At 43.0% G+C, this 26,022-nt stretch overlaps 1 protein-coding gene across 1 annotated transcript; it reads right to left on the minus strand.

Annotated features, from left to right (window-relative positions):
* Positions 1-633: 633 nt before the first annotated feature.
* On the minus strand, positions 634-17,421 carry C1H6orf118 (chromosome 1 C6orf118 homolog). The gene is given in 8 exon segments (XM_023559357.1): positions 634-687; positions 3,991-4,044; positions 4,981-5,159; positions 8,411-8,469; positions 11,948-12,072; positions 13,419-13,478; positions 15,174-15,296; positions 16,601-17,421. Coding segments are annotated over 8 exon segments (1,086 nt in total). The 5' UTR covers positions 17,033-17,421.
* Positions 17,422-26,022: the final 8,601 nt, after the last annotated feature.

Genomic DNA, 26,022 nt, shown 5'->3' on the forward strand with positions numbered 1-26,022 from the left:
GCTAATTGGATCACTACTAAATTGCATCAGATGCCTATATGGAAATGTGCAGAAGCAAATAAGTAGGAAACAAATTTGACCTGTGTTACCAAACCAAACCAACCCAAACCCACTGCAGCTGAGTTGACCCCGACCCCTGGCGAGCCCCCGTGTTAGCAGCAGAGCTCCTCCCCAGGGTCTTCTTGGCCGTCATCTTTACAGCGGCAGATCGCCAGGGTTTTCTTCAGTAGCACTGCTGAGCGAGTTCAAACCGCTGTGAGGTTAACAGTTGTGTGCAAACCGTTTGTGCCACCTAGGGACTTTGATCTGTATTACAGCAGCGCTGAATTTCCCATCTCTTTCAAATAATAAAAAGTTCCCTCTCCCCACCCAGGAGATAGTTATTAAATGAAAGCAGAAAATACTCTAAGAACGTTGTGTTGTTATGAACATATGTACAAAAGCAAAACTACTCATAGGTGGCCATGTGTTTATTTCAATAACTTGAGCAGGATACAAATAACATTAACTTTATCAGGAACTAAACATGACAAAATGGAATATATCTTCGTTAGTTTACATGTCTGCAAACATCCACTCTATGCACATGGGAGTTCTGAATTTTCGTGGGTCATTTTTCCAGCTACTTGAGAGTTACTTTTTGTTTCTTCTGATTTTACAAATTCATTAATAAATCCCCAAAGGTCCCTAAAAAATGCATAACAAATGAGTATAACAGATTAGAAAAAAACAGGGCATTAAGCATAAATGAAAATTTCAGAATAAATATTTATTTCAGGACACAGGCATTTACCCCAAAACAGACAAGATAAGACTTAGCAATCTTCCCTTTTAAAGGGTACTTGTAATAGATTTTTGTCCTCAAATGTAGCAAAGATGCTCTAAATACATGGGTATATTCCCATAATTATGCTTTAGATCTGACACTTAAATATTCACAATTTAGGGTGACAAAGTGACTCAAGTGGCATAATAACCAGTCTTGGTTACTTAGTGCTGCTGTAACAGAAATACCACAAGTGGGTGGCTTTAAAGAACAGAAATTTATTTTCTTACAGTTCAGGAGGCTAAAAATTCAAATTCAAGGCACCAGCTCTAAAGGAAGGTTCAATCTCTCTCTGTGTTGACTCTGGGGGACAATCTCTTTCAGTTTCTGTAACCCTGGCATTCCTTGGCTCCTTGGCAAGCCCCAAGTGGTAACTATCTCCCCCATAGCACCAATCCCATTTGTGATTGTGTCTGTGTCTAACTTACCCTTTTTATATCCCAAAGTGATTGCATTTAACACACACTCTATACTGACATGGCCTCATTATATAACAGTTAAAACCCTGTTCCCAGATAGGATTGCATCCACAGAGACAGGAGCCAGGACTCCAACACATATTTTGGAGGGACCCAATTCAATCTATGATGATTTGTTTTTGGGTGCCACCAAGTTGTCTCCTACTCATAGTGACCCCATGTGACAGAGTAGAATGGCCCCATAGGGTTTCCAAGACTGCAATCTTTATGGGAGCAAATCACTAGGTCTTTCTCCCACAGAGCCACTGGATGGGTTCAAGGGACCAACCTTTTGGTTAGCAGCCAAGCTCTTAACCATTGCACCACCAGGGCTCCTTAATTCAATCCATAACAAACCCCGACTCCACTGATCATAAACTAAAACCCGAATTCTTTGTCACTGAGTCAATTCCAACTCATAGCAACCCTATAGCAAAGTCAAAACATGCAGCAGGGATTCCCTCTGTCTGCTACAGTCCCCTGGGTACTGTCAGACCCCAGAACCAGCTGTATTCTAGTCTCCTTTCTTGTGGTCATTTACCAAGGTCGTCCCCATTGCCGAGAGAAGATCCCTAAAGAAAGCTGATCGCCAGTCATCACGCCTACTGAGAAAAGAAAGAAGACTACCGTGCTTTTAAATGTCGCCGTGGTCACCATCAGACCCAGCAGCAGGGGGTGGCACTTTTCAGACCAAGCATATGTGGTAATGGAGATGGGTTTACATGAAGATGATGATGTTTAAACTTCAGGGCCCTTCACTTGCATGGACCTTTGCCAAGGCCTTGGGGAAAGCCTTACCTGTTGTATTTTGTAGTTCTGTATGCTTTTCCTCTAAGAAGGCACCCAACATGATCTGAGGATCCATAAAACCTGGACCCACATTACATGGCTGGCTGTAGATGGCCTCATGCAGCACCATTTTAGCCCCTTTCTTCCATAGCTTTCCCTATCAAGTAAGCTGAAGACTGGAATGTTCTATCTCTGGCCTCCCTTGCCGTTAGGTGGCTTAGGGACAGGGAGCTGGTCAACGGGATATGGCAGAAATCCCTGGGAAGGACTTTCCTACATAAAATGGGACAGCCTCACGATGAGAAGCTCTTTGCCGTTTGTTCTTCACCTTACCCTACCTTCCTCCATGGAACATTGACCTGATGCCTGAAGACAGCCTTGAGAAGGGAAACCATACTCAGAGGACAACAGGAAGAAAGAAGAATGCTGGTGCTTTGGTGATATCACTGAGCCTAGGATCCCTGCTCTCAAAAGTCTTTTTACTGTTTACTGCCTATTATGTAGGCAAAAAATATGTTGGAGTCATAACCCCTGTACCTGTGAATATGACCTTACTTGGCTAAAAAGGGTCTTTCTTTGAAGTTATTATAAATTAAGTCATACTAGGGTAGAGTGAGCCCTAATCCTATATGACTGGTGTCCTATAAAAGAGGAGAAGAGACACAAAGAGACCAAACCAAACCCAATCCCATTGCCATCAAATTGATTCTCACCCATAGTAACCTTATAGAACAAAGTAGAACTGCCCCATGTGGTTTCCAAGGCTGTAAATTTTTACTAGAACAGACTGCTACGTCTTTCTCCCGTGGAGCAACTGGTAGGTTTGAACTGCCCACCTCATGTTTAGCAGCCGAGCGCTTAACACTTTGGCACCGGGGATAGGGAATACAGGCATGAAAAGCTAATTCTCCAAGCCAAGGAGTGCCAAGACAAGCCTGGGGCTGCCAGAAGCTGGAAGAGGCAAGGGCGGATCTTCTGCCAGCTTAGGCAGAAAGAGCATGACCCTACTGACACCCTCAGCTGGGACTTCTGGCCTCCAGAACCACAAGACAATACATTTCTATTCTTTAAAGCCCCCTACTTTGTGGTGTTTTGCTATAGTAGCCGTAGGAAGTGAAGACACTGCTCATGAGAATCTGTCCTAATTCTCCTGCTTTTTCCAAAGAATTTACTTCTACGTTGCTAAATGATGCATACATGTTGAGGTCTAAACCCTGGACTAAGGATTTTTAAGCACAGAAAAAGATGCAGCATGTGTCTTTAAAGTCTACACTCTTGAATGTGAACACTCTAGGGGTACCGTCTCATTTTGGATGAATGGCTTTGAGTGTAGCATGACATTGTTCGAGTTCTCTCACAACGGTCTCAGTACTTACTGCTGCTCCTTCTCGCTCAGCTTACTCTTCTCCATGGTGTGCTTCACGTGCTGTTCAAGAACCTACCACACATTGTAGATCATTCAGTCATGTACAACGGCATGCATAACAGCACACTGAATCATACTGTATATAGTATTATATGAGAGATACATATATATATAGAAGCAGAATTATAGTCTGTTAAACAACTGGTTGGTCTGTTTCCAAGGGATATCCTGGAAGTTGTTAGAGGAACCAGTTCATTAGTCTTTGTCACTGAATTCACTCATTACACTACAATGAACTGTAATGTGGAAGCTCCAGAGAAATGGTCAGTTCTGGGTGGCTTATCCAGCCATTCAGAAAGAATGTTTAAAACGTTTATTAGTTTAAACCCATCCAGTTTTAGCCTAAAGTCTACACAGCAAGATAGTACTACAATTACAGAAAATTATAATTTAAGAAGAGAACACTTATATTCTTATTTGGCTTATGACACAGAACAAGCAGACTCTAGAGGGGATGTTTATATTGATATACACTGATTCACGAAACTTACATTTATTTTCTTCTTTAAAACCCTATTTGATGTCTCCAATTTTGTAGCTTCACTCTGAAGGAGAAATAGTTTTAAAAGCAATATGCTCGGTTAAGAATATTTGATAACTATTTTTCCCCATTTGTGAGACAAGAAGTATTATATGATTGCTAGCAGTGAGGGACAATGCTGGTAAAAATATGTTTAACTATATAACCAGGGGAAAAAGAGCAACGACTTACTCCTAAACTCCATAACTAGCGTTTACACTGATTCGAATTCTATACGACTAAAAATGAAGTTATGGCACATAAAAAGTAGACACCACAGCATTTCAAAAATGTAGATTATAATTTACATGGATATCATTCATCAAGAAAATGATTGGCAAAAATTGTTAAATTAAAAACTACTTTTAATGTAGTCAACTGTCCTTTCAATGGCAGTAATGGATTCCTATCTTCCAGCATAGTTGCACAGCTAAGTGTAAACCTAACTATGAAGTCAACATTTCAGAATAGGAATTATAAGGACTTTGGATCCAAACAAGACTTAGACTTGAATCCCAGCTTTTCCACTTCCAAACTGTGTCACCTTGGGAAGGTTACTTAAACTTTCCGAGCCCCACTAAAGCTACTTAGTACATGCTAGGTACTTAATTATGGAAGCCATTATTTTTATGACAAGAATTTTCTATCCAAAACTGTTAACTTATAAAGGACATAAACTGAACTGAAGGATATCCAGTTTGAACATTGACCTGAAAGAGATTCAATGTGAACATTATGATAGAGTTCTATAGGATTTTTTTAAATCATCTTCATTTTTATCAAGTTTTAGTTAGATCTTTCTAACCATTCTAATTATTTGCCTCTAACTTTTTGAAAGGAAAATGCGTTGGGACTGAATTTTGAAGTATTTTCACTCTTTTACAAAATCAAACTGCTTCGTGTGCTTGCCAAGGTCTGAATCAAGAGGATAATCTTAACGTTCGGTGACTAAATCGCGTACCTCTATGCTTTTAATGCTGCTCTCTGTGATGTCTGAAATCCCTTTATGAATCAAAGTGGTTTTAATTTCTTTTTCAAGAGCTTGAATTTCATCCCACTTATTGAGTATTTCACATCTCTTCTTCTCAACCTTCTCAATAAGAGTAAGGTCCTCTTCAATTACATTTTTCTTAGATGATCCTGGAAATATTTTTTTAAGTAAAATATCAATATCTCAGCTCTTACTTATTAAAAGTATTATGTAGTATTAACACTATTTTGCATCTTAAAATATATACCATGAAACCTGTGAGAGCCAGAACTCAACAGGACTGCCTTGTTATTTCAGGTGTCAAAAGTTCCACGCCTTTGACACTATTACTGGAAAATATTTGCGTTTTCCTTCTCTGACAGGTTTCCATCTTATCAGATTTCACATGTTTTACTGTATATAGCTATATAATGTAAAGTAGCTCTAATGCCAAGCACTTCAATAAAAATAATCCATTCCAACAATGGAGGTATTCCTCCTTTCATTCATTCACATAATCAGTAAATATTTATTGACTACTTAATTTGTGCAGACACTATACTAGGTGGAAAGGATCAGTGGTGAATTAGGATAAATAGCGCTTTCCGGAACTTACCATATAGCAGTGCAGGCCAAGAGGCAACTACAAGAAAGTTATAGGAAGGGAGTGGAATATGCAACAAGGAGAAAAAGCAAGAACGCCAAACACAATGTGGGGAAGCCTCCAAAGATAACTTTGCCAGAAAACTGTGACTAAGTTTGTCATGGATTGAATTGTGTCTTCCCAAAAAGTGTGCCAACTTGGCTAGGCCATGATTCCCAGTATTGTGTGATTGTCCACCATTTTGTCATCTGAGATGATTTTCCTATGTGTTGTAAACCCTGCCTCTATGATGTTAACGAGGCAGGATTAGAGGCAGTTATGTTAAGGAGGCAGGACTCAATCTACAAGATTAGGTTGTGTCTCTTAAGTCAATCTTTTTCGAGATATAAAAGAGAGAAGTGAATGGAGAGACAAGGGGATCTCATACCACCAAGTAAGAAGCACAGGGAGCATAGCGCATCCTTTGAACATGGGGTTCCTACACGGAGAAACTCCTCAGTCAGGGAAAGATTGATGATAACGACCTTCCCCCAGAGCCAACAGAGTGGGAAAGCCCTCCCCTGGAGCTGTCATGAAGAATTCAGACATCTTGCCTCCTAGACTGTGAAAGAATAAATTTCTCCTTGTTAATGCCATCCACTTGTGGTACTCCTGTTATAGCAGCAGTAGATGACTAAGATGAAGTTGAAATACAAAGAATGGATAGGAGTCAGACAAGTACAAGGGGGTGCAGAGGGGCAGTGGAGCAGAATTTGGAACATTCCGTAAAAAGAACAAAAATACTAAACTAAACCCATTGCCGTCGAGTCGATTCCGAGTCATAGTGACCCTACAGGACAGAATAGAACTGCCCCATAGAGTTTCCAAGGAATGCCTGGTGGATTCAAACTGGTGACCTTTTGGTTAGCAGCCATAGCACTTAACCACTACACCACCAGGGTTTCCATAAAAACAAAAGCATACAGTAAATTGGATCGCTGAGGGCCAGGTGGGTGGCAGCAAAAGGTGAAGGCAGAGAGGAAGCAGGGCAGTTCTGGAAGGATTTGCAACCTCTGTTAAGGAGTCAGTCAAGGCTGCTGAGAGCTTTTTAGCTGGGGAGAAGTATGAACAGGTGATGATCACTCTTTCTACAGGACAGAAAATGGATGAGAAGGATAAGATCAGAATCAGGAGCATGGTGAGAAAGTGATCGCATCACCCAGAAGTGACACTCCACCAGGTCAGGAGACCCAAGGCACGAAGGGAAGTGGAGAGAGGCAAAAGCTATTTGTTGAATTTGTCTGTTGCCTTCTAAGTGCCCTCTGACACAAAGTGACCACATAAACAACATAACAAAATACTGTCTGGGCCTGTGCCACCTCTCCAGTTGTGGGTTGGACCCTTGTGATCCATAAGGTGTTCAGAAGTAGATCCCCAGGTCTTTCTTCCTAGTCTGTCTGAGTCTGAAAGTTCAGCCGAAATCTGTTCAGCATCATAGCAACACACAAGCCTCCACTGACAAGTGGCAGCTTTGCATAAGGTGCATTGGCCAGGAATTCAACCTGGGTCTACCTCATGGAAGGTAAGAATTGAGCCACTGAACCACCAATGCCTCATAAAAGCTATCTAGGCAATAGAGAAAAGGGGAGCTTGGTGATTGACTGGAGCTTGGATGTAAAGACAGGTAGAGCCAAAAGTAACGAACCTCAGAGGAAAGGGACTGTCATTATTTCCACTTAACAGGCAGCTGAGATCGCAGAAGCTTAAACTATGGAGCACAGAGTCACATGGTAGGAAGTGGGAGGAGCTAGGAGTGAGCCTGTGTGGCTACCATAGGTCACATCACCTGTTAGAAAGCCCACCTGCTTCCCTAGCAAAGCCTCCACCATCACTTGCCATGGTGAGGAGGAAGGCTGAAATGGGCAGAAAATGTTCAGGTGTTTGCAAGGTAGAGCACATCTGCATTGGGACAGGATTACTTCTCTGCTTTAGGAATAAATATCTGGAGGTTCTGGAAACCAGAATGGACTGTGTCTTCCTGGCTGTTAACCTGGTAACCACAAGAGGTCACAGCTGCTCTTTCTCTGTTTCACCCCTGTGCATGTGCTGAGCCAGTGTCTAACCCCCTATAAACGTCACCACACACATCAAGACACTTTCTCTATGACAAACAACGTTTAGTCCTTCAACATTTCCTCTTTGGATCTAATTGCCATATAAAAACTCATTGCAATTGAGTCAATTCCTACTCATAGCGACCCTATAGGACAGAGTAGAACTGCCGCACAGGGTTTTCAAGGCTGTAATCTTTACAGAAGCAGACTGCCACATCTTTCTCCCGTGGAGTGGCTGGTGAGTTCAAATCACCAACCTTTTGTTAGTAGACAAGCACTTCACCACTGCACCACCAGGGCTCCTTAATTCCTATATATGTATAATTTGGTCCAATTTTCTTAGCATCAATTCCAAAGTTTTGTGAATTAATTCAATGCTGCTCTAAAAGCACCAAACTAAGACTTGAGAGAATAATGAAATGGTGCTCATGTTGTATCTGGGTGCACAGAAACTAAGCAACCAGGGGTAACCAGAGTAACAGAAACCGGATTTATAATTTCAAACTGGGAGGAATCTCCAAAGAAATTGACCATGTCCTCATGCCTTGAAAGGCTTTCACTTACATAGTTTCAGATGAAGTAAAAACTAACTTTATTGCAAAAATGAAAAACTAAAATGTAATAACTTCTCGGAAAAACCTTTCAAATAAGCAACAGCAGGAGGCCACGTACCCTGAGGCCAGAGATGAAGTTTTTTCACCCAATGTCACAGCAAATTACTTGCCTGATTTTTCCTTAGCAGATTGCAGCGACAAACGCTCCGCCTCTAATTCACTTCTGAGTCTACAATTTGGTAACAGAAAAAAAAGTGAACATTTGAACCCTCTCATATCTTTATTCTTTTGACTATTTTTATGTCGCTTTTTTTTTAATTGAAAGATAAATACTGATCTCTTTAGTTTCCAGCCAAAGAAAAGGTAACTTGAAGATGTGTATAAACCAAGAGCCTAATTAGTCAAGTGCATTTTCTTCCTGTGCATTTTTCCTGTGCAGCCTGACTCATTCCCACAGGTATAATTTAGAAATTCTACTATGTTTGAACTAAAAATAACACGCAAGCAATTTTGAAAAGTGAAAAAAAAAATCATAACCTCTTTGTATCCTTATCTCGGTTCAAAATAAACTAAATAGGCTATATTATTTCTAATATATTTAGAGAATGAAAAAAGGGGGTCTGGCGGCTAAGGGCTCATCTGCTAACCATAAGGTCGGCAGTTCAAATTCCCTAGCTGCTCTTTGGAAACCCTACAAGGCAGTTCTACTCTGTCCTACAGGGTCAATATAAGACAGAATCAACTCGACAGCAACGGGTTTGGCTTTGGGTTTAATGAGGTATTAAGGAGCTCTGGTGGTGCAATAGTTAAGCACTGAGCTGCTCACCGTAAGTTAGTGGTTGGAACCCGACCAGTGGCTCTACAGGAGAAAGCCCTGGCAGTTTGGTCCCACAAAGATTACAGCCTAGAAAACCATGTGGGGCAGTTCTACTCTGTCACATGGGATTGCCATGAGTTGACGCTGACCTGATGGCACCTAACAACAGCAAGGAAATATTGCATATATTGAGGGGAATACTATGCTTTGGTTAAAAAAATCAACCACCACAAATCACTTAATGCCCATATCTACAAGAGGTCTAATGGTTTAAGAATATTTGCATACACATTAGCTCACTTTATCACTAGCTAAGGGAGAAAGGTTGTATGACCTTCCATTTTAAGAAACTGGGGGTCCGATAGATTAATAATAATGATTCAGAGGGTTTAATTTCCAGAAAGTTTTCATATGTTATAGTTTTAAATATTTCTGTTATATCACTTTATTTTTCTTCAGAGACTTGAATTATATGTGAATTTGATCTTCTTTGTCTGTTTTCTATTTCAACCACTTTTTCTCTCTTTTATTCCCTCTCATTTTTATTCTCTTTGTGGCTTTCCTATTTTTCTCCAATGCCCCTTTTTATATCTTCATTCAAAACTATTCTTCCTTAGCATATTGTAGTTTAGTCTTGATGTAGGATATACTTTTGACTTTCTCAGCTACTTCCTGTATTCTCAAGTCTGTTTCATTTCTTCCTTTTTGTTGTTGACTTCTGTGCATAGTTTTTAAATTGCCGATTAGAGGTTGTTTTCATATACTGAATTTTTTTTTTTTAAAATATTAGTTTGGAGTGCTGTGTTACAGTTTTATTCTTTGACTTTTTTGGCATAACAGGTGTATTTATCAGCTAAATTGTTTGAATCATCATTTTCTGTTTTCTTTCCATAGTATTATGTGTAGACAAAAACTGTTTATACCTCTGTATTTTTGCAGACAGGCCTAGTGCTGTGGAATAGTGTGTGAGATTCCTCATTCAATGGGACCCTTTTCTATCAGTGTAGAACATCATGTTTTTGTTGTTTTGTTTTTATTTTTACTGGATAGCTTTTTTGTTTGGAGGGAAGGAGGAAGAGCCGTGGGGCAGGGCTGTGTGCCCTTTGATTTTCTTTTTGTTTTTTAGGATTCTAAATTTCCCTTTCTTCCTTCTTTTTCCCTTCACTCCAGAGTCTGAAGGATGCTGCTCACTTTCTCTTAAGCTCCTTCTCCCCAGGTTATTATCATTTCAAAACTATCTCCTTGCTTCCACATCACTTTGTCCCCTTCCTGTAGCCGTGCTCTGACTGACCTATCAGTCCACCTGTGCAGTATTTTCACTTAGGGTAGATTTTCTCTCTCTGGCAGTGGTTGTATGCCTTCTACTAGTTCCACTCTTGTGTCTTCTATGCACTTTTACCAAACTGCCCTTGCTCCCACAAAGGCTGGCAGCGGGAGCTTGGACAATGGGTCAGTGACACTTGATATTTATTCTTCTATTTGCAGGTATCTTGAATGATGGATGCTTTCCATTTTTTAGTTACACTGAGAACATAGTCTTTTGGGGGGGGGCATTCTTTAGGATGTTTTTCAGATTTACATGACTCCTATTAGTTTGCTTTAATTTTTCTCCTTTTTTTTAATCTTTTACAATGTTGCTTATCCAATTAGGATTTGACCTTGGAAGGCTATAAAGAGAGTTTATATGAATTTTTTTTTAAGTTATAATAATTGTGGGGTTCATAAGAAGCGTCTTGACTCTGTAGCCCTCTCACCTATTAGTAAGTCTTCATGGAACTGCCAAATAAGAAGTGAGACTCCTTCACAGAAACCTCTCCAACTCCCCGCTCCCTGACCCACTGAAATGCCAGATTTGAGTAGAATACCCTAGTCACATACATGATGTCTTGTGGTAAGGCCAGAGGACAGGTGTGATATTGGTAGAGGCACACCACACCCAACAGTGCAGAAAAATTGTAAATCCATGTGGTGGCAGTGTCTGGCCTCCTCCAACCCCACAAAGAGGAGGGAGAACCACGATCAACACCCCAATGCTGACTCCCACTAGGTGGAGGCCAGAGACACCTTCTCTCTCCACCATCTTTACCAATTCTGACACCAACTGTAAAAATGGCATGGGGGCAATATCTGACCTCCTGTAACCTCACAAAGGGGAAGGAGAATCAAGATCAACAGCCCAAGGCTGATTACTATGACGTGGAAGTCAGATGTGCCTCCTCTCTCCTCCATCCTTACTAATTCTGACATCAACCGTCCTTCTCACAGTATTCTCTCCTTCTCTACTGGGTTCAATAATTCATTGCAAAGGCCATAGAGAACTCACAGATCATGCTCATGATTATGGGGTTTATTGGGGAGGTAACAATTTGGGCACAGGAACACTCAAGGATACAGTTCTTGCATCAGGATAGCCTTTTCCCAACGGTGCTTGCAGGCACGCCTCTCCCTGGCCGTAGGCCTCTCCTCAGAGGTACTCAGCTTTTTCCCTCTGTGGGCTGGAAAGCTCACGATGCCATCTCCTGCTGCTCAGTCTCTGCTGCCAGGTCTCTGCTGCTGGATCTGGCAGCCTTCAGTGTCACAGCTCAAAGAACATGCTGGCTCTTGCTGTTCTTCCTTGGTGGCACTGAGATTCTCTCTTCCCTGCCTCTGGGGTGGCTCATTTCAAACCCAGCAGGATGGAAAAACTGACCAATCCCTTTGGTGGGCCACAATTATCCTATCACACAGTTCTACCCAATCACTTCGGTGGGAGTTAGAAGACCATGGCTAGAAAGGCCACACAAAAGCGATCCATCTTACCATCTTGCCACAGCATGTTTGCCACATGGTTTTAAGAGCTTGTAAATAAATGCATCCAAAAATAGATCCAATCAGATCTTTGCCATCTTACTTGTCATTGTGCTCCATGGCAGCTTTGGTGGCCCTCACAATCACCCTCAACTCCTCCCTGGCCTGGTCCACATCGGCTGTCTTCACAGGACTCCTCTCCAGTCCCTTTAGGTGAGCCAGCAAAGTCTAGACAAGACAAGGCACACAGAGTATGAGACAACGCAGAGGAGGCTATGAATATGTTGCTGTTACCACAGTGCATTCAAGTCATTCTGGGTTAAAACATAAATTATGACTGAATAAATCAAGAAGAATGATTTAAGTGAGGGAGAATTATTGAAGAAGGCATAACTAGTCAAGTGAAGTTCTGGGTAAAATGGTTTCTTTCAAAATTAAAGGTTTTATTTTCCTAAGAAATGTTTTTGAACAGTGGAGAGTTTCATTGTTGATTTGTATTGGGGGAGGGTGTTCTAAGTATAATGCTTCTGGGAAATTACTTATCGGCACCACAATTAGTTCTCCTAAACTAATGATAAAAGTATTCATTCAATACATAGAGATAAAGCAATATTATACTCAAATGTGGTCCAATGAAGACCCTTGCCTGAGAAGAGGATGGGCATGGCCCAGCTTTCAGACTTTTTAGAAAGAAGGATCCAGAACCCTATTAGTGTCTGAGTTCTTTCATCCTGGTGTTTGACTGAGATATGCGTGAACATGTTCCTTTCTGACTCAGCCTGGAAAAGTAAGGAACAAGCTAGGTCCCCAAGTGGTGTCCTTGCTTCTTCCTGTAAAACAAGAAGCTTGTGTTTCTGCTGCATAAGAAACCTCAAAATGAAGAAAATGATACAATTGATTGTTCTTTGAGAAAGAAGCTGGAACCTACCACCTTGTAATGCTCTGATTTTGTCATATATAAAGAAATTCTTTTTTGAGGACTAAGGTGCACCTGACCCAAGCCATGGTATTTTCAATTGCCTCATATGCATGTGAAAGCCAGATAATGAATAAGGAAGAGAGAAGAAGAATTGATGCCTTTGAATTATGGTGGTGGTGAATAAACTGAATGTACCATGGACTGCCAGAAGAACGAATAAATCTGTTCTGGAAGAAGTACAGCCAGAATGCTCCTTAAAAGCGAGGAGGGCAAGACTTTGTCTCACGTACTTTGGATGTATTATAAGGAGGGACCATTCCTGGAGGAGGATATCATGCTTGGAAAAGTAGAGAGTTTGTGAAAAAGAGGAAGATACTTAACTACATGGATTGACACAGTGGCTGCAACAATGGGCTTGAACACAGCAGTGATTATGAGGATGGCACAAGACTGGGCAGTGTTTCACTCTGTCATACATAGGGTCACTAAGAGTCAGAACTGACTCGACAGCACCTAACCACAACAATTAGAACTATAATAACAACAACTACAACAACAAAAGAAACTCCGCTTCCTAATTTATAAGATGGCAGTATTAAACTTAATTAAACTCAAAATTTAAGTGAGGGTATGTGGTTCCATGCGTGGCTGTTACCTTGTACTGGGCTGTGGGCTGGGAGGCCAGGAGGATGGCCATGTAGAGTTCATATTCATTCTGCACCAGAAAAACAAAAACAAAAACTTCTTTGTACAACTGTTAGGAGATTAAACAGCAATGTAGGTTTTGTTGTGTGTGTGTAAGTAACATGATGTCAATTTAGATTCTTTCAAAAAATATAAACATTCCTACAATGTATTAAGCAGTATAAATGACACAATTTATAACATCTCACATCTTTGAATTATATGTGAGTATTAGCTATTGATTCCCTCAGAATATTAGTATGAAATACCTTGATACACACACAATGACCTCCTTCCATAGGGGAAGCTTGGTAGCCTGGGGACTGACGAACTGTTGGATGGAGATGACCATCCATTAACAAGGACCTTCTCTGGAGAACAGCTAGTGTGCTGCCATTTTTAAGCAGCCCTTGTCATTAGGGACATAAAGAAAAGTAGGACCTGTAAGCAACCTGATTTCAACTTGATTACTAAACATTTTTATCTAAGAGTCTGTAAAAGAACCCTGATCAAAGTGGTGGGGGGAGGGGGGGAGGGGGCGAAGGATGGAACAGAACATCAAATTCTAAATGGAATCCAGATCTTCTGGAGCCATTGAGGCTGGATGAAGCCCAAAACAGGTCACCCTGAGATAATCTCTGAGCCTTAATCCTCAAACCAAAACTTTTCCCAGAAGTCTGCTTTGAACCAAACAGCAGTTTAGTCTAACCCATAATGTATGTCTGCCTTGAGCATTGTGCTGTCTCAAAGACTTATCTGTGTGGGGTCAAACCGACAACAGCATCTCAAAAGATTAGACGAGAAGCTTGGGGGACAGTGACTTTAGGTTAACGGTGATGGCATAATTTGGCAAAGGGTAGTGAGAACAGTTATACAACTCGAATGTAAACAATGTGACTGAATTGTGCATTCAGAATCTGTTGAAAGAGTGAACACTTGGCTGTGTATATTTTCAAAAAAAATTAAATTGAAAACAAACTGGCAATTATTGTACTGAAAACAAAAAAAGAAATGGTTAAGTCCTAACCCCTATACCTGTAAATATGACCCTGTTTGGAAATAGATGGTTTCTTTTGTTACGTTAATGAGGCCATGCCAGTATGAGAGTGGATCCTCAGCCTATCTCTTCTGAGCAGTGTCTACAAAAACAGCAGAACAGACAGAGACTCATAAGGGGGAGAGATGGGCCAAGGATCACTGACTGTCTCCTGGAACTAGGAGAGAGGCTCACAAAAGGAAGCAACACGGGCAAGACTCTGATTTGCACATTTAGCCTCCAGAACCGTGAGAAAATAAAATTCTCTTCTTTAAAGCCATACACTTGTGGTATTTTTTGTTATGGTAGCACTAGGTAACTAAGATAGTCACTTTTGTCATGAAATTATAGCAAATTGTCCTCTTAACCCTTAACTCGAAAGGATTCGTGTAAATCCACATACCTACAGTTATGGAAGTTCATGTACTACATTTGTAAAATTTACAAAGGGTGATATATAATCAACCAGTGTCAGTTGGAAAACATGGCTGGAGGAGTGAGCTAACTGGCCTTTTATTCCATGTGGCCCATTCATGACTTGTGTGGCTTTGGGCAGACTCCTTCGAGTCTCTGTGAGTCGTTGTTCCCTTCTGTGGAATGGGGCCCTGACCCGTGGCAGAGTTTCTGTGAGATAAGGAGTGTGAAGTTTTGCACAGTTCTCAATGGTTATGTGGGAAACATGTGTCTTACCTTAATTTCTTTCAGAATATCACCAAATATAAAGGAACTATTACAAATATCTTCAAAGACATTTCCAAAGACCTGCAGTCGACTCAACTGTGGAGCCTGGCACACGCATATTTTCTGGAGCTCCTGCAGGAAAGACAGAAGCAGCCCACTTCAGGATTCCTTCCTTCCCCTTTCAGGACAGAGCCTCCCAGCCTGAGGAATCACAATCACCATTCAGTTTTTCCTCAAAGTATCCAGCTCCCCTGCCCAACAGCCTGGTGTTGGCAGAACCAGGCAGCAAACCCAGATAACTACTGATTCCACTCCAGACTTGCAGAATCCTGATGACCCACTCACCCAGATGTCTTTTCTTTAGTTCTTTTTTCTCATCATTCATCCTCTCACATCCTCTATTCAGTGGTCCTGTCTTCTGCCTCCGCAATATCCCCAAGGCCCCATCTCTTTTCCGTCAGTCCTCTCAGCCAGAAACCTCATCAACGTTAGTTTATTTCAAATGTAGACTGCTATTTTCTTCTCTGTCCAGAATTTTTTTCCTTGAAACATAATGTCTCCAATCAGTATGTCCTACTCACAGCCCTCAGCTAGGTCACAGTAGCACCTGACATCACACTTGTTGTTGTTTTTAGGTGATGTCAAGTCCATTCCAACTCATGGTGGCCCCGTGTGACAGAGCAGAACTGACTCATAGGGTTTTCTAAACTGTCATCTTGACGGAAGCAGGCCTTTCTCTGGCAGACCTGCTGGCTGGATTCAAACCACCAACCTTTTGGTTAGTAGCCGAGCCCTTAAGAGTTGCACCATCAAGGATCCCTCATGTCAGGATTACTTTTTAGAGAGATTTGAGATTCTAGGCAAACATTACCCATACTATGTAACTCACCAACTCTTTCTTCACTTTTCACTAACATTCTGTTATAGTGGGTGGTGCAAAGGGGTGAGTGCTCAACTGCTAGCCAAAAGGTTGGTAGTTCAAGCCCACTCAGAGGGTCCTGGGAAGGTAGGCCTGGCGATGTGCTTCTGAGAGGTCACAGCCTAGAAAAGCCCATGGAGCTCTTTTACTTTGCACACACGGGGTCGTCATGAGTCAGAATCAACTTGCCGGCAACTAACAACAACAACGTAATGAGTTAGGCAAATCTTTTCGCAGGTCCTCCTGCTAGCTCACAAAATTTTATTTACCATAGATGCTGTGTAGCATCTAATGCTTTCAGTTTTGAAATATCCTCCAACTCACCGCCTTCCAAACAGCCTTCTTGTGTTTCACCCTGGTACCGTCGACTGTTCCTGTCATATGCTCTCAGCAACTGGCAGCTTTGCTATATTCTACCTGGACATGCACGCCATATGGGTAAGTCTCTGTCCACACTATTTATTCTCCTTGAGCTACTGCACAGATGCTGGTCATATTGCAAAACTGCCTTCCTTACCTGCTCTAACTTCCGTTCATGGTGCACCACTATCTTGCTCCCTGTAAAATCATTTTTCAGAAGATCTTGCTTGGCGAGGATGTCTTTTTGGAAGCACATAAACCTCCTGTATCTGTCAGCTTTAGTTATACCAGCTAAATACGAGTCAATGTATTGGTATTCATCCTTGCCAGGGGGGGACATCACACACTGGCGGCTGGACTGCATGGGTTTGTACTTCAGAACTCTCATCGCTGGCAATCTCAGCTCTTCTCTCTTTAGCTGCTCAGAAGGAAGCCCACCCATCTCTTTTATCCCTTCTTTCACAATCCCCCCTGCAATGGAATCCAGACCAGGAGGCTTGGGGTTCAGGTACCGGAATAGCGGTGTGTTCTTAGCATCGTCTGGAACCAGAGCAGTGTTAATGGTAAAATCAGCCAATGCATCCTTCATCTTTGCAACCTTCTCATCAGGTTGTTTTTCCTTTCTGGAGACTTCTTCCCCCCTCGGCCGATTGGCATTAGGCCAGTGGTATAAGATCGTTTCCGGAGGCCTGTAGAGCTTATTGGGATTCAGGTAGCCAGAGATGTAAAGGTAGACATCATCTCTGTGGTCTTTTTGAAGCTTATTCAGAAGTTGGGTGAGGTTGCATAGAGTCTTAATGCCTGGTGTTTCACAGTGTTTCCACTTGAGGTAAGCTGTGCAGAAAAGATAACGAGACCAGTCAATGCCACTCTTAGCTTCCCCACAAAAAGTGCGTGTGCATTCCCTGAGCTGGCATACCACAAACTCAAGGGAGGATCCATGGATGAGGGGTGGAAGATAGTACCTGACCCAGCCATTAAAAGCAAAAATGTCCACGCAGGTCTAAGTTGAGTCTGCAACCACAGGTGGCCGGGTGCCGACCCAGTATGTGATCCCAACCAGAAAATTAAGGGCCCTGCAGGCTGGCAAGAACAAGAAGGATTTAAAACAAACAAACAAACAAACTTGATGGAGTATTTTTTACAATATTAGCAAAGGTTCTGGAGCGAAAGTTACAAAATGTAATTATAATTCTTAATGCTGATGTTTAGAGACCTCTACTATACTTCACAGCTATAAAAGGACATAATGCTTAGTAAAGCAAGGGTCAGTGAAATGAGGAAATCCCTCCATGAAATGGAGTGACATGATAGCCGCAGCAATGAACTCAAACACACCAACAATTGTGAAGATGGTGCAGGACCAGGCAATATTTCATTCTGTGATACATACAGTTGCCAAAAGTTAGAGCCAACTTGACAGCAACTAACGGCAACAATATACTTTGCACAACAGGCTGGGGAATACAGCTATTGTCTTTGAGAAAAGGTTGTTTTTGAAGCAAGGAGATGGATGAAATAAAGGTGTGATTTTTTGTTTTTTCCTGCTTTCATACTAAAACTTCTCGGAAGTCCCTGACCACACCCCTCAGCCACTGAGGAGTCACGCAATCCTCCCTCCCTCTCTCCACCTATAGGGGGCTAAGGAGTTAGAGATGTCAACAGGAACCCTAATCCCCTCCATGAAGGTGCCCATTCTTCTCATGTGTGTCAGTTCTATGGCTCCATGTGGGCAGATGACTCCTGGAAACAGAGCAGTGACCAGTCCCATCTGAGTCCCAGAGGGGTCCTGGTCCTGCACAGCTGGGCCATGGATTTGCCTGTCCATACACCTCTGGTGCCTGTTAGTGACACAACCATTCACTCTGGAAGTAATTCACTTGTTTTTTTTTTTTTTTTTTTAAAGGGGGGGGCGGTGGCTGAGAGATCCTGTGACTGACCCAGTTCCCGATAGGTGAGAAGCGGTGGAGGGGTTTGTGAACACCAGCATTTCACCCTAACTGTGGGATGATATCCCTGTTCTACAGCCACCTGAGCAAAGGGAGGCAGAAGGGGACTTTCTGGGATCCATGCTGCATCCATCACGTTTCTGTGACCCACCCAGATCCAACAGCAGTGACAGTAACACCAGGATACTCTATGTCTGTGTTCACCCAGGAGAAGAAATAAAGGCCCCCAGGAAACAAAGGACTGTAATAGCTCGTGGTTCTCAGTAACAAACTAACACACACTTAAAAACACATAACAACAAAAAGCCAGTTGCCACTGGGCCAATTCCAACTCATGGTGAGCCCACGTGCATCAGAGGAAAGCTGTACACCATAAGGTCTTCAATGACTGATTTTTCAGAAGTAGATCATCAGGGTTTTCTTCTGAGGTGCCTCTGGGTGGGCTTGAACCTCCAACCTTTCAGTTAGCAGCCGAGCGCTTAGCCATTTGTGCCACACACACATAGCAGTTTAAAACCATGTCTGTGTATCAGCTCACAGTTCTGTTGGGCAGGCACAGCGTGACTGGGTCTCTGCTCAGGGTCTCATGTGATGAAATCAAGGTGTCAAACTGGCTGAGTTCTCGTCTGGAGGCTTTGAGAGAAAATGCTTCCAAGCTCAATGCTATTGTCAGCAGATTCAATCCCTTGCAGCTGTTTCCTCCCTGCCTGCCAGCTGAGGGCACTTTCAGCTCCAAGAGGCCGCCCGCATCCCTTGGCATGTGGCCCCTCCATTTTCAAGCCAACAACAGCTCTTGAAATCCTTCTCGTGCTTCCAGCTGCTGGCTTCCTCTGTGTCCAGCCTGGAAAACTGTCTGCTCTCAAAGGGCTCATATGACTAGGTCGGGCCCTCCTGGGTGATTTCCCCATTGTAAAGTCAGCAGTGCCATATCACATGGCACTATCATGGGAGTGATATCTCCTCAAGTTTGCAGACCAGGGGGATTATGCAGGGTGAGTCCACCAGGAGGTAGACATCTTGGGGTGGATTTAGAACCCTGCTGACCACTGTCAAGCCTAGACCCTGACTCCTCTTGACCTGCCTGGCATAAAAATACGTCACCACTTCCCTCCTGGGTCTGCTGATGTTGACAAATGTTGGAGCAAATAATTTTAGCGGTGGGATTTTTGAGAATTCCTCCTCTTAATTAGCTTCGGACTTCAAGGAAAGCATTTATGAACTATTAAAATATTAACAGAATATTCTTTCAAGGCAGATGATCATTATTATTCATCACAGGCATTAAGACTTAAATAAAGCACTAAAAGGCACTTTATACCGACAATCTTTGAAAAATTAGGAGAAGGCGGCAACTTAATTGTTGTTGTGTTATCTTTTGTTTATTTCCAAAGAAAAAAGGATTTGAAGCCATCAGCCAATTAATTAGCACCGGCATTTTCCTACTGAGAATAATCTTTCCCTTGATTGTAGTAAGACTTGCTTTACTACATTCCATGAATCTAGATTCCATTTCTGTCTTCCAGGTTTTTATAATATATACTATGGATCCTATTCTGACAATATTTTTGAATATACTGCCACATAAACCTGACAACAACAACAGAAAACAGTTTAAAATCATTCTTTGGAAAATATGGCTCTTTATAAAGTGATCTTGAAACAAGTTTTTTTTTTTTTTTAAAGTAAAACCAAACTGACTCTTTGAATATGTATTGATAATGAAGGTGTAGGTTTTTGCACCAGGATTGAATTAATAAGTATTTAGAACATTATAACATTTAATGTTTTTAAATTTAGAAATTATTAGTAAATTTTCTTTTTCAGGATTCAAGGAACAGCTCTTTAATGTCAAAATTATTAGGAATCACTCTCACATGTTGTCTAATCTCTGGGAACTGTGGAGTCCCCTAGGGATTCTAGTTGGTCTCTTTCCAGAGCATTCTTATTGTCTGTCTCCCCCACACCCACCACGTTACCAGGGCATCATAAAGTTAGCAAATATCCTACAGGATGTATTGCAGTTATCAGTACCAGTTGCCGTCCCATTGACTCTGGCTCATGGTGACTCCATGAACAACAGAAAACATTGCCTGATTTGTACCCTCTTCATGTTTGAGTCCTTGTTGCAGCCACTGTGTATTTAGAGTACCTTCCAACCTAGAAACCACTGCGGTGGAGTCTCCTCGATAACGATACTGACTCATAGTGACCCCATAGGGTTTCCAAGGCTGTGAATCTCTGCAGAAGTAGACTGCCACATCTTTCTCCCAAGGTGCTGTCAATGGTTTAGAACCACTGACCTTTTGGTTAGCAGTCGATCACTCGAAACACTGCACCACCAGGGATAAACAGCTTGCTATGAGTCAGAATCGACTTGGTGGCAATCCACTTGTTTTTTTCGTTTTCCAACCTAGGGGCTCATCTTCCAGTACTATCTCAGATAATATTCTGTGTGGTCCATCAGGATTTCATGGGCTAAATTCTGGAGGTAGATCACCAGGCCTTAGTCTGTCTTAGTCTGGAGCTCCACTGAAACCTGTCCACCATGGATGACCCTGCTGGTATTAGAGACACTGGTGGCATAGCTTCTAGCATCACAGCAACACACAGGCCACCACAGTACAACGACTGACAGACGGGTGATGGTTACTTAAGGTTATAGACTTTAAAAGAGGGAGATTAGCCTGGATTATCTGGGTGGGCCCAATCTAATCACATGAGCCCTTAAAAGCAGAGTATTTTCTTTGACTGGAGCCAGAAGAGAGATTCGTCAGAAGAGGAAGTTGGAGAAACTCCAATTATAAGGAGGATTCGGGGGAGCGGTGCTGGCTCTGAGAGGGAGAGGACACAGGCAGGTACCAGAGACAGGCCTCTAAGCTGAGGGCAGCCCTCACTGGACAGCCAGCAATGAAGCAGGACCTCAGTCGTACAACCACGAGGACTGGAATCTGTCAAACCAGGATGAGCCTGGAGCTGGATTCTTCCTCAGAGCCTCCAGAACAGAACGCAGCCCACCCACACCTTGCTTTCAGCCCTGAGCAGAGCCCAGCGCAGTGGATCCAGACCCCTGGCCTACAGAAACCATGAGACTGAGACAGTGTGTGTTGCTCTGAGCCATGAATTTGTGGTAATTTATTCCAGCAGCAATAGAAAAATAATACAGTAGGACTTTTTTTTTTTTTTTTGCAAAGCTTTCCGGATAACATATTCCAAAACATATCCCAAAACAGGCCTCACAAGGCATGTCGTTGTTGTCGTTGTTGTCGTTGTTGTTAGGTGCCGTTGAACTGGTTCCAACTCATAGCAACCTTATGTACCACAGAACGAAACACTGCCTGGTCCTGTCCCATCCTTACAATCGTTGTTGTACTTGAGCCTATTGTTGTAGCCAGTGTGTCAGTCCATCTAGTTGAGGGTTTTTATGGATAAAGAGCAGATTTTTGTTAACACAACTAATACGCTGGGTAATTGCATGAGGAACAGAAGAAATATTAAAAGAACTTACAAAAACAATCACTTTTCAAGCACCAAACACGTCAAGGACTCTTGTGTCCTTAGAGTCTGATGTTCTCCTTTATCTGTTCATGTAGGGAGCTCCCTTAGTATACCTATTAGGCAATACTTCTTGAGACAAATCAACAAACAAAAACTGTTGCTGTCGAGTTGATCCCAACTTATGGTGACCCATGTGCTACAGAGTCGAACTGTTCTGTGGGATACTCTTGGCTGTGATCTTTAAGGAATCAGATCACCAGGTCTTTGTTTGTGGAGCTGCTGGGTGGGTTCTAACTGCCAACCCTTTGGGTTAGTAGTCAGCACGTAACCATTTGCGCACCCAGGGCCCTCTTGAGACAAATATCAATTACTAAACCAATGTCGTTTTGGAAGAAGTGCAGCCAGAATGCTCCTTAGAAGCAAGGATGATGAGACTGTATTTCACTTACTTTGGACATGTTATCAGGAGGGACCAGTCCCTGGAGAAGGACATCATACTTGGTAAAGTAGGGGGTCACTGAAAAAGAGGAAGACCCTCAACAAGATGGACTGGCACAGTGGCTACAACAATGGGCTCAAGCATAACAACGATTGTGAGGATGGCACAGGACCAGGCAGTGGTTTCATTCTGTTGTACATAGGGTCACAATGAGCTAGAATCTACTCAGTAGCACCTAACAACAACAAACCAACGTTCACATGTTTGAAACACACAGGCCGTTAGGAACTCTGGGTGAGGCATCTGAGGAAGCTCAGGACTGAGGCGTTCTCCTTTGAGGCATAACTTGTAATCTCATTGAAGAAACAGTAATAATCATAGCAAATTTCAAGGAGTACTTACATGTGCTAAGTACATAAGTGTTTTACATACATTAACTTGTTTAATCCTCTCCACGACCCCATGAGAAGCACTATTATTGCCCTCATTTTTGCAGGTGAAGAAATGTATATGGTCAAGTGCAAGCTGGCTCCAGGGCCCACGCTCTCAATCTGCTCCGTAAGCGCACATTAAACAGTACTAAAGACATTTGAAAGTAATAAAATGAAATTTATTTTAGAATATTTTAAAATTCTGACTGTTTTGCTAAATCCTACAACTTTCTCTCAAACCCAAGTTCACCTGAATCAGTACCCCTGTTTTCATGCACTGAGACTGTGAGAAAAGCTATGGACTTGGAGTCAAAAGAATCCCCCCAGACTCCTATTTGTAAGATCTCAGTAACAATAGCAGCCTTCAGGAAAATGGAGGCTAACTAAAGTAAGAAATGGTAAAAAGTTTTGTACACCACAAATATGGATGTTTTGTGTTTGTGGTTGCTTAGTGAGGATTGCAGAATGGAAATATGCCACAGAAAATAATCTGAAATTTAGCTTTTCAAAGAGCACTCTGAACTTGCATCTGGAAATCTCCCTTCACTGCTCCTCCTCATCCTTCGAGGTAACACGCACACACACACTCAAACACTCACGCACACACACTCACACACACTCACATGGTGGCGTCACTAGGGTGGTGTCACCTCCTACCCCACCGCAGCAACAAAACCACAGCTCCTGCTTGTAGCGTGTGCAAGTGAAGCCCATCACCCTCTCCCTCCATCTGAGAGAGGGATTGGGGGAGCAGCCCCTCCACCCCAGCACCTGCCCAGCACCCCCTCTGCTACCTCCCCCTCCCTACCTCTCCACCTTTCCCTCCTCCTTGTGGTGTACGGGTCCCCGACCGTCTGAAAACTCCACTCAGCTTCAAAAATGGTGGCCGTGCTCTGTGCCCTGGAGGCTGGCCTGGCCCTTGCCCCCTCTGATGGTGTCACTGAGTGTGGTCTGCACCCCTGCTCCCCCCGAGTGGAGCCACTGCACTGACACACACCACACATACTGAAACACACAAATACTCACAGACACACACCACACACATGCAAACACACACCCATACGCTGACATATATACCACACAACACACACGCTCACAGACAGGAACACGACACATATTTCCAAACACACACACTGACACACACATCACATCCATACTGAAACACCTCACAGCACACACACATACACACACTCACAAACACAAACACACTGACACACACATGCACATACACAGTCAGGCACTGACACACATATACGGACCCAAACTCACATACACACTAGCACACACCACACACACTCACATGCAAACACACACACATGTACACACACGCTCACACACACACGCTTACACACATTTATCCCACCTCTCTTCTTTGGCGTCATGATTAGATTTTCTGAGGAGTCAACACATCTCAAATCCAGTCCTAAGCCCTGGGCGTCCTGTTGCTGATCCCAGCCACCAGGCGGATTCCATTCTTCAGACCCGGCTGGGAGAAGCCAGGCTCCTAGGCAATCAGACAGCAAACAGACGACAAAAGCCAAACACAGGACGCTAGCTCCTTGTCTACTTACTTTCAGGCTCCGGATCCCCAGCCATGGCCACCCTCTCTCTGCTCTGCCACCTGGCCGGGCTGTTGGGTTTCTGAGGGAACAGGTAAACATTCCGAGTTGAGTCCCTGCTCCCAGCAGTGCCTCTGCTGCTAAGCAACCAGGCCACAGCCCCCACGGAATCTCTCCAAGGATCCCTCACCTCTTCATGCCTCCCTGCTTTTTCAGGCAAGGAGTGGACTAGGCGTTTGTTGCTTGTTTTCATTTTCTAAACAAAGTGCTTTTTGTGTGATTTGAAAAGTATTAAAATACTCTTGCCCTCTCTAATCCCTTCCCAAAACCTGGGTGCAAAAGGTAACTAGTCTTTGGTTGAGCATTCCCTATGGAGACGGGCATGTTGTACAGTGTGCAACCTACGCAAGTGTACCTGGTGGTTGTAGGTCATGTTAGGTGCCAGGCTCTCAGTTGTCACTGAGTCACTTTCTTGTTGTTTGCATGTGTTTTGCAGTGGGGAATGGAGATCCTGCGAGGCAAAATAACTGGCTCAGGAAGAGTTATCAAGGAGTAAAAGAGTGGAGATGCCTATTTGTTTCACCGCAAAGTCTGTGCTTTATCATCAGCTATCCCATGTGTCAAGAAGGCAGAATGCTAAAAAACTCAGAGTTCCTGGTTGTTTATAACTGTAATCTATGTAAATATTTTTTTTTTTTTTCTTTTTTTTCCAGCCAGAAAGAATGAGGTGTAGTGGAATGAGGACTATACTTGCTTTCAGGAGACCGGACTTTGAAACCAGCCCTGGCCACCTACTGATTCTAAATGGGAGTGATAATACCTACCCCACAGAGTTATGGGAATCCCTGGGTGGCTCAGAGGGTTAAGGCGCTCCACTGCTAACAGGAAGGCTGGAGGTTTAAGTCCACCCAGATCCCCTCAGAAGAAAGTCCTAGTGACCTACTTCGGAAAAAGGAGCCGTGGAGAACCCTGTGGAGCACAGTCCTGCTCCGGACACAGGGGGCAGCACGAGTCAGAGCCAGCTCCACGGCGACTGGTGACGCACAGTCCTGCTCCGGACACGGGGCAGCACACGTCAGAGCCAGCTCCACGGCCTCGGGTAACGCAGTCATGGAAGTGATGGGTTCAGGGAAAAGATCGTTGGCACGTGAAATATTTTGGGGTCCACTAGGGCTTGCCAAGTACCTTTAAATGTCTGCATTTTGGAAGCCACGGGGTTGTAAGACCATATCGTGTTAACAATTAGGCATATTTGAAACTTAATCTGGGAAATGGCCAACCCAAGCATTCATTGTTTTTCTTTCTCCATTGCTAACAGTGTTTTAGACATCTAGGCACGTCTGAAGCCCTGCTGGCATAGTGGCTAAGAGCTCAGCTGCTAACCAAAAGGTTGACAGTTCAAACCCACCAGCTGCTCCTTGGAACCCTATGGGGCAGTTCTGCTCTGTCCTACGGGTAGCTATGAGTTGGAAACAACTTGACAGCAGCGAGTTTGGTTTTGTTTTTTGGAGGTATATCTGGAAATATTGACATGAAAATGCCACATTATACAGGGATATCTAAGTATCAACACATGTGAGGAAATGCTTTGTGTCTCCCACTCTAAATGAATTATAAACAGGCTTAACCACGTAGCAGCCCAGGATCCTAGGTTACCAGCTACTAGAGGCAAGCAATGAGCCTCTCTGCCCAGAACTGCACAGTTA

The sequence above is a fragment of the Loxodonta africana genome, chromosome 1 (assembly GCF_030014295.1).
Source record: "Loxodonta africana isolate mLoxAfr1 chromosome 1, mLoxAfr1.hap2, whole genome shotgun sequence".
Classification (NCBI taxonomy): Eukaryota; Metazoa; Chordata; class Mammalia; order Proboscidea; family Elephantidae; genus Loxodonta; species Loxodonta africana.